Source organism: Schistocerca americana, chromosome 9 (assembly GCF_021461395.2).
Source record: "Schistocerca americana isolate TAMUIC-IGC-003095 chromosome 9, iqSchAmer2.1, whole genome shotgun sequence".
Taxonomy (NCBI): Eukaryota; Metazoa; Arthropoda; class Insecta; order Orthoptera; family Acrididae; genus Schistocerca; species Schistocerca americana.
In genome coordinates this window covers 28990922-29007796 of record NC_060127.1, presented here as the reverse complement: position 1 = coordinate 29007796, position 16875 = coordinate 28990922, and the positions used below count along the sequence as shown (strand labels likewise).

At 45.2% G+C, this 16875-nt stretch overlaps 1 protein-coding gene across 1 annotated transcript in view; it reads right to left on the bottom strand.

Moving 5' to 3' along the window:
• LOC124550922 (endoglucanase 20-like) overlaps positions 1 to 16875 on the bottom strand; it is a 41694-nt gene that overhangs the window by 8937 nt on the left and 15882 nt on the right. Inside the window, exons 4-5 of the mRNA XM_047125719.1 lie at positions 14425 to 14602; positions 2422 to 2581 (exon numbers count right to left, since the gene is read on the bottom strand). Of these exons, the coding sequence (XP_046981675.1) occupies positions 2422 to 2581; positions 14425 to 14602 (338 nt within the window). The remainder of the gene's footprint in view (positions 1 to 2421; positions 2582 to 14424; positions 14603 to 16875) is intronic.

Below are 16875 nucleotides of genomic sequence, written 5' to 3'. Positions count from 1 at the left end.
ACGTACGTAAGCACCTTGTCCGACCACCTACATCCATTCACGCCCTTTGTGCACTCCGACGGACTTGGGAAATTCATGCAGGACAATGCAACACCCCACACGTCCACAATTGCTACAGAGTGGCTCCAGGAACACTTCCGATGGGCACCTAACTCCCCAGACATGAACAGTGTTAAGCATGTCTCAGATGCCTTGCAAAATGCTATTCAGGAGAGGTCTCCACCCCGTCGTATTTATCAACAGCACCACGTATTTCGCTTCGTGGCATTTGACAGTTTCCGAACCAGACTTATTTATTTAAGATTGATATGTTTGCCAACCCCCACAGCGCCTGAATGTTTGATTCGTCATCATCCACCATAGTGTCTTTACTGACTGCCTAGAATGATAACCATCGGAATCCGTATAGTTCATTTGATCGTACTCAAGAACCTTAAAAACTGCGATCAAACACAGCCATTTATAAAATATTTTCGGTGTTCCTAATCTGACACAGCGTCTAGATTTGCACACTCGGCTACATCGCATTTGTCAGAAAAACCTGGCGCCCACCAAATACCCAGATATCATGTAGATATCTCCCATGCTAGATACTTCAAAACTGCCAAAGTAGGCGTAATCTCCTTCTAACCAAGCCTTCTGAAATCAGTTAAAAAAACTGGAGCAAAACTCCTCGTAAATAGATCCTGATCTAATATGTCATAATGTTCAAGCAAATAAAACTGGTGAAATTACAGAACTGGTACGGATTAAATCTCACTCTGGCATAAAATTATGTGGTAAAAGTAGAGCGATTGGCGAGAGATGCAGTCAGCAGAGGAACACACGTGGACAAGAAAGTAGTATACACATACTACTTCCCGAAAATAAAACAGCAATTCAGTCGTGACAGAAAGAATGGAACGAAAGCCTAAGTAGGAAAGGTAAAATCTACGCTGGTTTACAGCCACGGTTTGCATATTCCAGACAAGCAAGCAAACAACAGCGCCTATTCTGAGAATGCATCTTAATCATAGATCTGGCCCACCCACTTACAAAAAGGCACCATTTTGGAGACACCCTACTGCCACCGTGATGGCAATTGGTGATGTGACTTGTCACAGCCTCAAGTTTTTAAAACTAGATTATGAGAAGCAGGACTATGTGCTTGTAGTCGAAGCGTATTCCGTCATCTTTCTTTATCATCCGATTTTAGATCCATCACAATATATTCAATTTTATAATTATCTCTGTAATTTATGCTTAGTTTTTGAAAATTTTGTGAAATTCCGACCAGTCTGAACTGTCAGAAGACGAATATATTTTTTTACTAAGCATTTTTTTTTTAGAAATCTTGATTTCTTATATACAACTGACAATATTTTAAAGAGGTGCTTCAAAGGATTTGCTTTTAATTATTTTCTACACTTATTTGTTCGTTATGCAATCATCAGCGACGTTTGGCATTGGTTTGCATGCTATATTTAACTGGTTGAAGCATGCATGGCAGTTTCGATTCGTGCTATTTTTATATATAATAGGCTGTTGTGGTGCAGCAAAACAAGAGGTTTATTGTGTTTTGTTATAACTTCGGTCATTTGGTTCTCATCTCTTAATATAGTAATTAGTAATGTACCTTCTTGTACATTTACTGTCGAGCCTGAAGACGGTTACTGCATAGGCGAAACCACTAATACTATTCAAAATGCTGTTGGATCAAGGCAATTAAATAAGAATTATGTATCCAGAATGAGATTTTCACTCTGCAGCGGAGTGTGCGCTGATATGAAACTTCCAGGAAGATTAAAACTGTGTGCCCGACCGAGACTCGAACTCGGGACCTTTGCCTTTCGCGGGCAAGTGCTCTACCATCTGGCAGAAGTAAAGCTGTGAGTACCGGGCGTGAGTCGTGCTTCGGTAGCTCAGATGGTAGAGCACTTGCCCGCGAAAGGCAAAGGTCCCGAGTTCGAGTCTCGGTAGGGCACACAGTTTTAATCTGCCAGGAAGTTTCATATCAGCGAACACTCCGCTGCAGAGTGAAAATCTCATTCTGGAAACATCCCCCAGGCTGTGGCTAAGCCATGTCTCCGCTATATCCTTTCTTTCAGGAGTGCTAGTTCTGCAAGGTTCGCAGGAGAGCTTCTGTAAAGTTTGGAAGGTAGGAGACGAGATACTGGCAGAAGTAAAGCTGTGAGTACCGGGCGTGAGTCGTGCTTCGGTAGCTCAGATGGTAGAGCACTTGCCCGCGAAAGGCAAAGGTCCCGAGTTCGAGTCTCGGTCGGGCACACAGTTTTAATCTGCCAGGAAGTTTCAAGAATTATGTACGTCATGATCGCTCTCTACATGGTCACATTACGGAAAATTAAGCTAAAATTTTGTTATTGTTAGTTTTACTGCGTCGCTGCGCGCGTAAATAATATACAAGCGAGTCAGTTCACTTACGAAGGTGCCGATGGTCTTCTGGTCCCAGCTGAGGGCGCTGACGAACTGCAGGTTGAACTCCTGGATGAGGGCGTACACCCGCTGCAGGTACGTCTGGTCGTTGGTGGCCTTGTAGAGCCACGTGTAGCCCCACACCAGCTCGTCGTCGTAGCTGCTGGACCTGCCAAGCGGAAGAAAACACATCCAGAAAAAATTATTACTCACATCCGGAGAAATCACTCACCATCCAACACCGCCCCTGCCGTTGATGATGTCCTAAATTGAGCTGGACAGAGAACTCACAAGTTTCTTCCCGTACGCCATATCCGGCTGAAGCCACTCAATGGTGATCAGATTCCGTCGAGCTACCGAATCGATGACTGACATGTTTTATGGAAAATTCATATACTTCCACTGGGTTTGTATGGGTTGGTTTAGCTGCCCACTCGAAGTGCGGTTGGGTGTTCGCCAGATGGGGAACGCATCAGAACCGGAGTGTGGTCAGGGATGATGCCCTCTTGGAAGACGAGAAAGTCCACAGCTGGCTCATCATGAAGATGTACAAAGTAGGGCGTCATTTGGTGACCGAGACAGCTAAAATAAGTACGAGAGGCTTTCAAAAAGTCATACAACACTTATTTTTCTCAGCCGGCTTCCATTGTCGAACATAGTGGAATATTCCCACTTAAGCCTCTGTACTTTCATAAAGGTAGCGCTGTACTTAGCCTACAAAGTGTTGTCTGAGGCGTATGTGCGTTCCAAACACAGAAATGTCGTTGAGCACAGATTTTGGCAGAAAACCGGAACAACAGCCGGCCGGAGTGGCCGAGCGGTTCTAGGCAATACAGTCTGGAACTGCAGGACCGCTACGGTCTCAGGTTCGAATCCTGCCTCGGGCATGGATGTGTGTGATGTCCTTAGGTTAGCTAGATTTAAGTAGTTCTAAGTTCCTCAAAACGAGGATAATGGAATGTAGTCGAATTAAGTCGGGTGATGCTGAGGGAATTAGATTAGGAAATGAGACACTTAAAGTAGTAAAGGAGTTTTGCTATTTGGGGAGCAAAATAACTGATGACGGTCTAAGCATAGAGGATATAAAATGTAGACTGGCAATGGCAAGGAAAGCGTTTCTGAAGAAGAAAAATTTGTTAACATCGAGTATACATTTAAATGTCAGGAAGTTGTTTCTGAAAGTATTTGTATGGAGTGTAGCCATGTATGGAAGTGAAACGTGGACGACAAATAGTTTAGACAATAATAGAATAGAAGCTTTCGAAATGTGGTGCTACAGAAGAATGCTGAAGATTAGATGGGTAGATCACATAACTAATGAGGAGGTATTGAATAGAATTGGTGAGAAGAGGAGCTTGTGGCACAACTTCACTAGAAGAAGTGATCGGTTGGTAGGACATGTTCTGAGGCATCAAGGGATCACCAATTTAGTTAGTATTGGAGGACAGCGTGGAGGGTAAAAATCGTAGAGGGAGACCAAGAGATGAATACACTAAGCAGATTCAGAAGGATGTATGTTGCAGTAGGTACTGGGAGATGAAGAAGCTTGCACAGGATAGAGTAGCATGGAGAGCTGCATCAAACCAGTCTCAGGACTGAAGACTACAACAACAAGTTCTAGGGGACGACCTCAGCAGTTAAGTCCCATAGTGCTCAGAGCCATTTGAACCACTCGAACCGGAACAACATTTATATTAAGAGGAGCTTCCATAATTTCTACGGAGATTTGGCAGTGAACAAAAGCACGATGAGTCACTGGGCGAGGCGCCTGCCATCATCGCAACAAGGTTGCGAATACCTGTCCGAATTTTTGCGTGCAGCCTGTGACTCCTGCAGTGTTGGAACGTGCGGACAGTCTCATTCCAGGCGTTTGGCGGATCACCACCACACACGTCGCTGCTCAACTGGACATCACTGTTGGTGCTCCTGACACGCAAAACCACCAGTTGAGGCAAGCAAAACTGTGTGTCCGCTGGGTTTATCGCCACTTAACACAAGACGAGAAAGAGCAAAGAAGAACCATTGTGTGGAAGCAGTACATGGATGATTGTGAGGTTATAAATGCAGCAAGACGTTGCCTTCGACGTCGATCAGTGGACCATACGGGCATACAGGCTTTCTCGTTAAGGATCTCTCATTACTCGGAGATGATTTTGAAAACTGGGGTATTGTAGCTAAAAGAATGGAGAATAATGTGGTGTATTGGATTTCTAAATGAAACCAACCTGCTTTATGATAAGAAATGTGTTGCATGAATTATTGAATGCCCCACGTTATGTGATACATATTCAGAATGGTTTGAATTACTGCACCCAAGTCCAGGTACGAAAAACACCCCCGAAAAGTATTAGTGCCTCCTTGAGCGTGGACTGCACTCTCCACACACTGCAAGTTAAACGCCCCATTGGGCTGTCTGAACTTTAGAGGCAAGTCGCGACCCGTCGTACCACGCTACACGCCGGCAGTCACTTACTGGGCACTTTCCTTGTTTTTTGACCCATCGAAAACACGCAGTTTTGTGTGCCCCTGTCATGAACGCCCCTTTGTGAAAAACTACTGGCCATTAAAATTTCTACACCAAGAAGAAGTGCAGATGATAAAAAGGTATTCATTGGACAAATATATTATCCTACAACTGACATGTGATTACATTTTCACGCAATTTGGGTGAAAAGATCCTGAGAAATCAGTACCCAGAACAACCACCTCTGGCCGTAATAACGGCCTTGATACGCCTGGGAATTGAGTCAAACAGACCTTGGATGGAGTGTACAGGCACAGCAGCCCATGCAGCTTCAACACGGTACCACAGTTCATCTAGAGTAGTGACTGGCGTATTGTGACAAGCCAGTTGCACGACCACCATTGACCTGACGTTTTCAGTTGGTGAGAGATCTGGAGAATGTGCTGGCCAGGGCAGCAGTAGAACATTTTCTGTATCCAGAAAGGCCTGTACAGGACCTGCAACACGCGGTCGTACATTATTCTGCTGAAACGTAGCATTTCGCAGGGATCGAATGATGGGTAGAGCCACGGGTCGTAACACATCTGAAATGCTAAGTCCACTGTTCAAAGTGCCGTCAATGCGAACAAGAGGTGACCAAGACGTGTAACCAAAGGCACCCCATGCCATCACGGCGGGTGATACGCCAGTATGGCGATCACGAATACACGCTTCCAATGTGCGTTCACCGTGATGTCGCCAAACACGGATACAACCATCATGATGCTGTAAACAGAACCTGGATTCATCCGAAAAAAAATGACGTTTTGCCATTCGTGCACCCATGTTCGTCGTTGAGTACACCATCGCAGGCGCTCCTGTCTGTGATGCAGCGTCAAGGGTAACCGCAGCCATGGTCTCCGATCAGATAGTCCATGCTGCTGCAAACATCGTCTAACTGCTCGTGCAGATGGTTGTTGTCTTTCAAACGTCCCCATCTGTTGACTCAGGGATCGAGACGTGGCTGCACGATCCGTTACAGCCATGCGGATAAGATGCCTGTCATCTCGACTGCTAGTGACACGAGGCCACTGGGATCCAGCACGGCGTTCCGTATTACCCTCCTTAACTCACCGATTCCATATTCCGCTAACAGTCATTGGATCTCGACCAACGCGAGCAGCAATGTCGCGAACCGATAAACCGCAACCGCGATAGGATACAATCCGACCTTTATCAAAGTCGGAAACGTGATGGTACACATTTCTACTCCTTACACGAGGCATCACAACGTTTCACCAGGCAACGCCGGTGAACAGCTGTTGTGTATGAGATATCGGTTGGAAACTTTCCTCATGTCAGCACATTGTAGGTGTCGGCACCGGAGCCAGCCTCGTGTGAATGATGTGAAAAGTTAATCATTTGCGTATCACAGCATCCTCTTCCTGTCGGTTAAATTTCACGTCCGTAGCACGTCATCTTCGTGGTGTAGCAATTTTAATGGCCAGTAGTGTATAACGCACTCGAAACGTTGTCCAGTTCTGTCCGCAATGGTCGCTCGGGAAGTAGTTCGGCATCGTCGTTTAGCAGCGATTCCTGTCGGTCTGTTATTGACAACGCATGGCATTCGCCTCCAGGTCCTGTCAAGTATGATACTCCTACGACCACTATTCATACTCTGTGTTATGCTGCTGCTACTGGTACAACACTCTTCTGGACGCGTTGGACAGTCTGTGTTGATACCCCGACCAACCGAGCAAATTCATTCTCGGTGTTGTCAAAGAGCTCTACCAAATACTACAGCTCCTTTTTGCAATTCCGCCACGTTATCACTTCCACTTGTCGTTACCGTGCTGACTCCATACAATCGATTGGCGCCTGCACACCAATTCACTACCACGGCTTATGTCAGTGGTGGAAGACGACATACTCATCTGTTACTATTTCTATACAATCTATATCTCTCAAAAGCGACCACAACGTTAGTTCTAAGCAGTTAATATTTGTCCGACAAAATAATGTACTGACTTTTGTGACGGTCGTCATCAGTTTAAGTTTCCGTCACGACTAGCTACACTAAATACCTTACACAGACATGAGTACGTTTTCCCTGCTGCCTATACAGGGTGTATTGGGAGAATACGAACACTGCATAGTACCATGGGAGTCAGCAGATTCTTTACCCAGGGGGGTGGGGGTGGGGTAATATTCTAAAATTCCTTTTTTTATATAGCTGGTCCACTTAGCTGGAGTTATCCCAACAACTAAATTTGACAGAAATTCTTTAGAACTTTATATATGTTACAAATACGGCCCCAAGACCTAAATCTTACAGAAATACACGTAACTTATTGTCGGCTCAACGATTGATAGATATCCATTCACCGTCATTTTTAGGTGGAATAATTTCACAACAAATATTTTATTAATATAAGTTAAGTATGTATCTCTGTATTATTAATATAAACGTGAAAGCCATTATTTTGATTTAACGATGTGAAATTAAACTATTTTCATTATCAACTTCAGAATATTTTACGAGTTGCTCACAAGAAATATTTTATTTATGTAGTAACAATACTAGGCTGTCAATAAAAATTAAAAATCCTAAATGGAAAATAAAACTGCTGGAACTCAGCAAAAGTAGCCACAAAAAATGGCAAATTACTACTTCTCAAAGTGGAGAAATCGAAATAATAAAAAAAACAGTATTTACTGAAGCGGCAATGCTAAATCAATTTTAGAAAGCATACTTTCAATGGACAGTGACAAGAAGGTAGTGTTCAAATGGTTCAAATGGCTTTAAGCACTATGAGACATCTGAGGTCATAGGCTTAGAACTGCTTAGACCTAACTAACCTAAGGATATCAGACACATCCATGCCCGAGGCAGGATTCGAACCTGCGACATTAGCAGCAACGTGATTCCGGACTGAACCGCCTAGAACCGCTCCTCCACGGCGGCCGACTTAGTGTTCTAGAATATTAACATTCAGTAAAACAGTCATGATCGCGGCAGGTTTATTTTGGAAAGCAAGACTGTTTTCCCAAATTTTAATGTTGCATATGCTATTTAGTAGTCTCGCAGGCAATCAGCGCCAAAATTTACGGAGTTATATGAAACAAATATAATGTCCTTACTCCTAGATTCCGTGTGATGGGGGGCCGGATTACACCATACGCTGGGTTAATGTACGCAAAATATGAATGCTATCTTCGGCTCCGTCTGGACCGTGTCGTCGACACGCTGCATATAGGCAACAGAAGACGTCTTTTTTCTGTATATTGTTGCAATAATGAAATAAAAGCGCAAAGATTTTGACATAATTCTGTTGAATTAACACCGCTTTTTACGAGCCATAAGTCGACTATAAGCACTCGGTCAATATTTTATTGATTGTTTCGGATTTAAAGACCTTTTGAGTTCATTTTAACCTAGAAGTTATTTCTGATGTACTATAACACATACTTTCGACTGCAGTACAAAATTACTGATAATTATCGTTCCATTGTCATACCAGTGACACAGCCTGTACTTCGCCATCGTTTGATTCAGATTTCGTCTTCGGTTTCCTTTATTAGAAATTCGGCCGAATATTTACTGAAAATGAGAAATACTATTCATTCACAATGAGAAAACAGTTTTTGAAGGTGACAGCTTGCATGAACCTGATAGCTATTTTAACCAACATCAGTAAGAACAGATCGATTTCGAAAGTGTATCTTTCAATGTGGGCTGTTCTGCAACCATTGGAATGTTAACACTGTGTGTTACACTGATACTCGAACCCAAAACGTTACTTACGGTTGGAAATGACAGAGCTACCCAGTACCAACGGCGGAACAGCACATACAGGCGGCTTTAAAGTTTGAAAGTGAAGCCATGAAGGCCGGTCGCGGGCCGTGTTTCCATACCTCGCACATGACAGGATCAGTCAAACTTTTTCAGTCGGTGCTGTGGGTTCAATTACTCCAAATCATCCAAATATTGTTATCCAGTGCCACATCCAAAATGAAAATAAACGACGTCGCTAACAGTTAGATGCTAAATACCTAAAGGATGAATCCAATCTGCACCGTTATACGCCAAATCCCTGAAAACCGTTGTTAAAGACCCTGCATTCACGGTTACCCGTATGGCAGGACTTAAACGTTGCAACTGTTTACCAACCATACAATGCCCGTATTTTTTTCACCCAGAATGACGAGAAAGAAATGTGAACAATGAAGCAGTTAACTACCCATGTCATTTAGAGAAAGGGGCAAAGCTGCACTATCCAGCAAAATTAATGTGACCACCCGTCGAAAGCCTGAATGAACCACCTTTTGCAGCTCCGACATCTGCGAGACGAGTAGGAACAGAGTCATTGAGGTTCGTGTAGGTACTGGCAGGAATAACGAGCCCAACCGACTCCAGGGTCGCCGCGAACTGCTCTGCGTTTCTCGGTTCAGGATCCATGTCGCGAACACCCAAGTCGATTTAGCCCCGCAGATTCTCGATTCAGTTTGAATCCGTGGGCATGTGAGTACGGTTAAGTCATCATCGTGCTCTTCAAACCACGCACTTACGAGTACGAGCTGTGTGACCCGCTGCATTGTCCTGCTGGCAGATGCCATTACGCCGAGGAGAAACAAACTGCATGTAGGGATGTACATGGGTCCCAAGGATACATGCATCCATATGTTGATCCAACGTGCCTCCAGGAATGACGAGACGACCGAGGGAAAAATACCTTCTGGCCTGGACCTTCCCAAAGGTTGTTGTAGAGTGATTTCTTCGTGATGTCAACAGCCATCTGTCCAGTGGAGCTAAAAACGTGATTCTTGTGAAAGGACCACCATTATGGCATTCAGTGGACATCCACCTGCGGAACTGGGGTGTACATTCCAGCCTTCGTCGCCGATGAAAAGCAGTCACCATGGGTGCAAGGATCAGGTACCTACTGCACAGGTCCATATGCAGCAACATTCGGTGAATAGCGTTGAGGAACCTCTTCGTAGCCTCTCGGTTCATCTGGGTGGTCAGTTGCTCAAAATGGTTCAAATGGCTCTGAGCACTATGGGACTCAACTGCTGTGGTCATAAGTCCCCTAGAACTTAGAACTACTTAAACCTAACTAACCTAAGGACAGCACGCAACACCCAGCCATCACGAGGCAGAGAAAATCCCTGACCCCGCCGGGAATCGAACCCGGCAACCCGGGCGTGGGAAGCGAGAACGCTACCGCACGACCACGAGATGCGGGCTGGTCAGTTGCTCAAAAATTGCAAGTCTCTTCACCTGTAAACATCTGAGCAGAGCCGGCCGGTGTGGCCAAGCGGTTCTAGGCGCTTCATCCTGGAACCGCGTGACTGCTACGGTCGCAAGTTCGAATCCTATCTCAGACATGGATGTATGTGATGTCCTTAGGTTAGTTAAGTTTAAGTAGTTCTAAGTTCTAGGGGACTGATGACCTCAGATGTTAAGTCCCATAGTGCTCAGATCCATTTGAACCATATCAGCAGATCCAGCCGACGGGTTTCCCTTGGCACGTTCAGCGTGAAACGTCTCAACGCAAAGTGTGCAACCCTGAGGCGGGAGCATTATGTTCTGTGAAAAGTTTTCGTGATATTCCCTTCGTGACTTCACCATTCTGGAACACAAGTACTCTTCTGTTGTTGGGGCCGATGTCCACCCTTACATGCAGTTTGTTTTACCTCAGCGCGATGCCATCTACCAGCAGGACAATGCGACACAGCTCGCGGAACGCGTACGTGGTTTGAAGACAATCGGGATAGGTTTACCAGACTCCACTGGTCACCAAACTCTCCGGACTTAAACCCAATACACATGCAGTGGGACGACATCGGCTGGGCTGTTCGTACCATGGATTCTCAACCAAGAAGACTACTGTAGATGTACATGGCACTGGAGTTGTAATGGCTCCACATCCATATTGATAAGAGGCGTGTTTTTTAAGTAAGTGACGTTTCGAAATTAAGAAAAGACGTGCCAAGATACCTCAATAATTTTATTTTTACATGAAACCCTGTACCTTAATCTACTTTTCTACATAATTTCCGTCAGTATTGAGACACTTGTCATAACATTGTACCAGTTTTTGAATACCTTCCTCATAGAAGTCTGCCGCCTGACTTGGTAACCACTGCATCACCACTGTTTTGATTTCGTCATCGTCCTGAAGACGCTGACCGCCCAGGTGTTTCTTCAAGTGCAGGAACTGATGGTAGTCACTAAGCGCAAGATCGGGGCTGTACGGAGGATGATCTAGAGTTTCCCATCGAAAAGATGTGATGAGATCTTTGGTATCATTCGCCACATGCGGACGGGCATTGTCTTGCAACAAAACGATACCCTTGCTCAAATTCCATGGACTGTTGCTTTGATTCTGGTGTGACGTAGGGCACCCATGTTTGATCGCCCGTAACAGTTTGGCTTAAGAAATAATCACCGTCGTTGTGGTACCGCTCAAGGAAAGTTAATGCACTGTCTAAACGTTTGGTTTTGTGCGCATCCGCCAACATTTTCGGTACCCAACGTGCGGACAATTTTCGGTAATTCAAGAGCTCGGTCAAAATACCATACAAAACAGTACGAGAAACATTAGGAAAGTCATCCCGCAAGGGGGAAATCGTAAAGCGTCTGTTTTCTCTCACCTTATTGTCCACTTCCTGCACCAAACTTTCATTAACGACCGAAGGACGCCCACTCAGTTGTTCATCATGCACATTTGTGCAGCCATCTTTAAATGCTCTCACCCACTTTCTTACTCTTCCATCTTTCATAATGTTTTCTCCGTAAACTGCACAGACCTCACGATGAATATCTATCGCCTTTAGGACTTTAGCAATAAGAAATCTTATAACAGCCCGTACTTCACAGTTGGCGGGACTCACGATTATCGGAGGCCTCTTAAACACTCAGTACACAACGTAAACAAGGAAGAATCAGACTGTAAAGGCGTCAGTACGTAGATTAAGGTACAGGCTTTCATGTAAAAATAAAAATATTGAGATATCTTAGCACGTCTTTTTTTAATTTCAAAACGGTACTTAAAAAACACGCCTCGTACATTCCAGAACGTCAACCTCATTGGCTCGCTTCCTGCACATCTCCCGCTGCGACAGATGTTTATTCAGGCTTTTGCACAGTGGTCACATTAACGTGAGTGGACAGTGCATGTCTAACCGATTGTGACATATTAAATTATTATACAAACATTTACAAAAGTCACATAATTCCAGTGGGAAATAAGTGAACTTTTTTTAAAGATATGTCTGGTTGCACTAAAGTCATCAGAAGAAGAAGATTCCTAACGGAAATCACCGCTGCTGCCAGCTTTCGGCTGCGAAACACAAAAGGCTGCAGGCGGAAACAATAGTCGTCTATAGAGCTGTGACAACACTGGGACGTTGCCATAGCGATGTATCCAGTACCGCGTAACGTGACGAGTTAAAGTAGGCGCACGAAGCAGCCGCGCCTACCACATTGCAACGCTGTCAGGGATCTTCTTCCGCTGACTCGACTACAGGCAGGCGTCGTGCTTCCCGTGCGGTAAGTGCTGCTACGTGACTGCCACTGAGCGCTGCAAACAGGGAAGTTCTTTGAGCTACCTCAAGCCGCTTCACGCTGGCCTAAACTACGGGCATTGCCTACTCTCTATGTGCGCCCAAGCTATAATGCTTCAAGCTGTCGCACAGTGGTATCCTGCATCTACATCTACATTTATACTCCGCAAGCCACCCAACGGTGTGTCGCGGAGGGAACTTTACGTGCCACTGTCATTACCTCCCTTTCCTGTTCCAGTCGCGTATGGTTCGCGGGAATAACGACTGCCGCAATGCCTCCATGCACGCTCGAATCTCTCTAATTTTACATTCGTTATCTCCTCGTGAGGTATAAGTAGGGGGAAGTAATATATTCGATACCTCATCCAGAAACGCACCCTCTCGTAACCTGAACAGCAAGCTACACCACGATGCAGATCGCCTCTCTTGCAGAGTCTGCCACTTGAGTTTGCTAAACATCTCCGTAACGCTATCACGCTTACCAAATAACCCTGTGACGAAACGCGCCGCTCTTCTTTGGATCTTCTCTGTCTCCTATGTCAACCTGACCTGGTACGGATCCCACACTGATAGCAATACTCAAGTATAGGTGGAACGAGTGTTCTGTAAGCCAACTCCTTTGTTGATAGACTACATTTTCTAAGGACTCTCCCAATGAATCGCAACTTGGCACCCGCCTTACCAACAATTAATTTTATATGATCATGCCACTTCAAATCGTTCCGTACGCATACTCCCAGATATTTTACAGAAGTAACTGCTAGCAGTGTTTCTTACGCTATCATATAATCATAGAATAAAGGATGTATTCGCATTACATTACATTTGTCTATGTTAAGGGTCAGTTGCCACTCCCTGCACCAAGTGTCCATCCGCTGCAGATCTTCCTGCATTTCGCTGCAATTTTCTAATGCTGTAACTTCTCTGTATACTACAGCACCATCCGCGAAAAGCCGCATGGAACTTCCGACACTATCTACTAGGTCATTTATATATATTGTGAAAAGCAATGGTGCCGGCCGGAGTGGCCGAGCGGTTCTAGGCGCTACAGTCTGGAACCGCGTGACCGCTACGGTCGCAGGTTCGAATCCTGCCTCGGGCATGGATGTGTATGATGTCCTTAGGTCAGTTAGGGTTAAGTAATTCTAAGTTCTAGGGGACTGATGACCACAGCAGTTTAGTCCCATAGTGCTCAGAGCCATTTGAACCATTTGAAAAGCAATGGTCCTATAACACTCCCCTGTGGCACGCCAGAGCTTATTTTAACGTCTGTAGTCGTCTCTCCATTGAGAATAACATGCTATGTTTTGTTTGCAAAAAACTCTTCAATCCAGCCACACTGCTGCTCTGATATTCCGTAGGCTCTTACTTTGTTTATCAGGCGACAGTGCGGAACTGTATCGAACGCCTTCCGGAAGTGAAGGAAAATGGCATCTACCTGGGAGCCTCTATCTAATATTTTCTGGGTCTCATGAACAAATAAAGCGAGTTGGGTCTCTCACGATCGCTGTTTCCGGAATCCATGTTGATTCTTACAGAGTAGATTCTGGGTTACCGGAAATGACATGATACGCGAGCAAAAAACATGTCCTAAAATTCTACAACAGATCGATGTCAGAGATATCGTTTTGCGCATCTGCTCGACGACCCTTTGAAAACTGTAACAACCTGTGCTCTTTCCCAATCATCTGGAACCCTCCGTTCCTCTAGAGACTTGCGGTACACGGCTGTTAGAAGGGGGCAAGTTCATTCGCGTACTCTGTGTAGAATCGAATTGGTATCCCGTCAGATCCAGTGGACTTTCCTCTGTTGAGTGATTTCAGTTGCTTTTCTATTCCTCGGACACTTATTTCGATGTCACATGTGTTTCAACACGTACGTGCATACTCCGCAAGCCACCGCAAGTAGCGTGGCGGTGAGCGCTACTTACCACTCACTACAACTTGCCTTGTGTTTTTATAAAGTAGGGCGCTCGCTAGTATTTCTGAGTGGCTACTCACGCGTAGAACTCTGCCGTGTCGGGCACGGAGTCGACGCTGCGTCCTCGGTAGTTGTCGGCGAACGCGATGAGCTCCTTGGCCGCGTTGAGCAGCGTCGCCGAGTAGGTGGCGTCCACCGAGCTGAAGACTATCGACGCGGAGGCCAGCGCCGCGGCGGCCTCCCCAGCGCAGTCCGACCCTGCGGACACAGCGATCCCAAGTGTGCGCCATCTTCCTCCTCTTAAGTGCATGCGCTCTGTCTGCTGCGTGAGACCAGTAACGGCAAACTTTACGCGGCACGCCCGACTACTGACTGTGCTCGCGTTACGTGCGATATATCTGATGTTCCAGTCAGCAGGTTTACGTCTGGAAACACAAATCCCACGCAGATATTTATCCATCGAAATACTGCTGTAACCCAGAGAATGAACTCAAGTGATACAGAATGAACCGAAGAGATGTGTCGATGCTGTGCCCTGAAGACAGCTTTAAAAAATAAAAAAAATATTATCTTCTTTAAGCCAATCAGTGTGTTAGCACCCCTATAATAAACATTCGCACCGAAATTACAGGGTGTTTCAAAAATGACCGGTATATTTGAAACGGCAATAAAAACTAAACGAGTAGCGATAGAAATACACCGTTTGTTGCAATATGCTTGGGACAACAGTACATTTTCAGGCGGACAAACTTTCGAAATTACAGTAGTTACAATTTTCAACGACAGATGGCGCTGCAAGTGATGTGAAAGATATAGAAGACAACGCAGTCTGTGGGTGCGCCATTCTGTACATCGTCTTTCTGCTGTAAGCGTGTGTTGTTCACAACGTGCAAGTGTGCTGTAGACAACATGGTTTATTCCTTAGAACAGAGGATTTTTCTGGTGTTGGAATTCCACCGCCTAGAACACAGTGTTGTTGCAACAAGACGAAGTTTTCAACGGAGGTTTAATGTAACCAAAGGACCGAAAAGCGATACAATAAAGGATCTGTTTGAAAAATTTCAACGGACTGGGAACGTGACAGATGAACGTGCTGGAAAGGTAGGGCGACCGCGTACGGCAACCACAGAGGGCAACGCGCAGCTAGTGCAGCAGGTGATCCAACAGCGGCCTCGGGTTTCCGTTCGCCGTGTTGCAGCTGCGGTCCAAATGACGCCAACGTCCACGTATCGTCTCATGCGCCAGAGTTTACACCTCTATCCATACAAAATTCAAATGCGGCAACCCCTCAGCGCCGCTACGATTGCTGCACGAGAGACATTCGCTAACGATATAGCGCACAGGATTGATGACGGCGATATGCATGTGGGCAGCATCTGGTTTACTGACGAAGCTTATTTTTACCTGGACGGCTTCGTCAATAAACAGAACTGGCGCATATGGGGAACCGAAAAGCCCCATGTTGCAGTCCCATCGTCCCTGCATCCTCAAAAAGTACTGGTCTGGGCCGCCATTTCTTCCAAAGGAATCATTGGCCCATTTTCAGATCCGAAACGATTACTGCATCACGCTATCTGGACATTCTTCGTGAATTTGTGGCGGTACAAACTGCCTTAGACGACACTCCGAACACCTCGTGGTTTATGCAAGATGGTGCCCGGCCACATCGCACGGCCGACGTCTTTAATTTCCTGAATGAATATTTCGATGATCGTGTGATTGCTTTGGGCTATCCGAAACATACAGGAGGCGGCGTCGATTGGCCTCCCTATTCGCCAGACATGAACCCCTGTGACTTCTTTCTGTGGGGACACTTGAAAGACCAGGTGTACCGCCAGAATCCAGAAACAACTGAACAGCTGAAGCAGTACATCTCATCTGCATGTGAAGCCATTCCGCCAGACACGTTGTCAAAGGTTTCGGGTAATTTCATTCAGAGACTACGCCATATTATTGCTACGCATGGTGGATATGTGGAAAATATCGTACTATAGAGTTTCCCAGACCGCAGCGCCATCTGTTGTTGAAAATTGTAACTGCTGTAATTTCGAAAGTTTGTCTGCCTGAAAATGTACTGTTGTCCCAAGCATATTGCAACAAACGGTGTATTTCTATCGCTGCTCGTCTAGTTTTTATTGCCGTTTCAAATATACTGGTCATTTTTGAAACACCCTGTAAATACCACAGTATTTAAGACTGACTCAGTAACAACTTACGTTCGGATTCTGTTTTTATTTTGCTAAGCTAACGCCCAAGCAGTACATGGAAAATCTACATATTGTCCAGATTAGTTTCCTGGTAAGACTACAATCAACGAAAGCTTTAAATTCCCTAGAATTTAAAGTAATCTAACAATTTCAGGAAAGGACGACAATTTTCCACAAATTTGTTAGTTTCAAGAGAAACTCGCTGTCAGCAGCTTATGTCACAAGCTTCAAAAGAAGTTCAGAACTAAAATCACATTCGGCTCTTCAGTTTCTTACCACGCCATAGCACCTTACCAGATTTCACATGAAGAAAGCGAAGTGTGG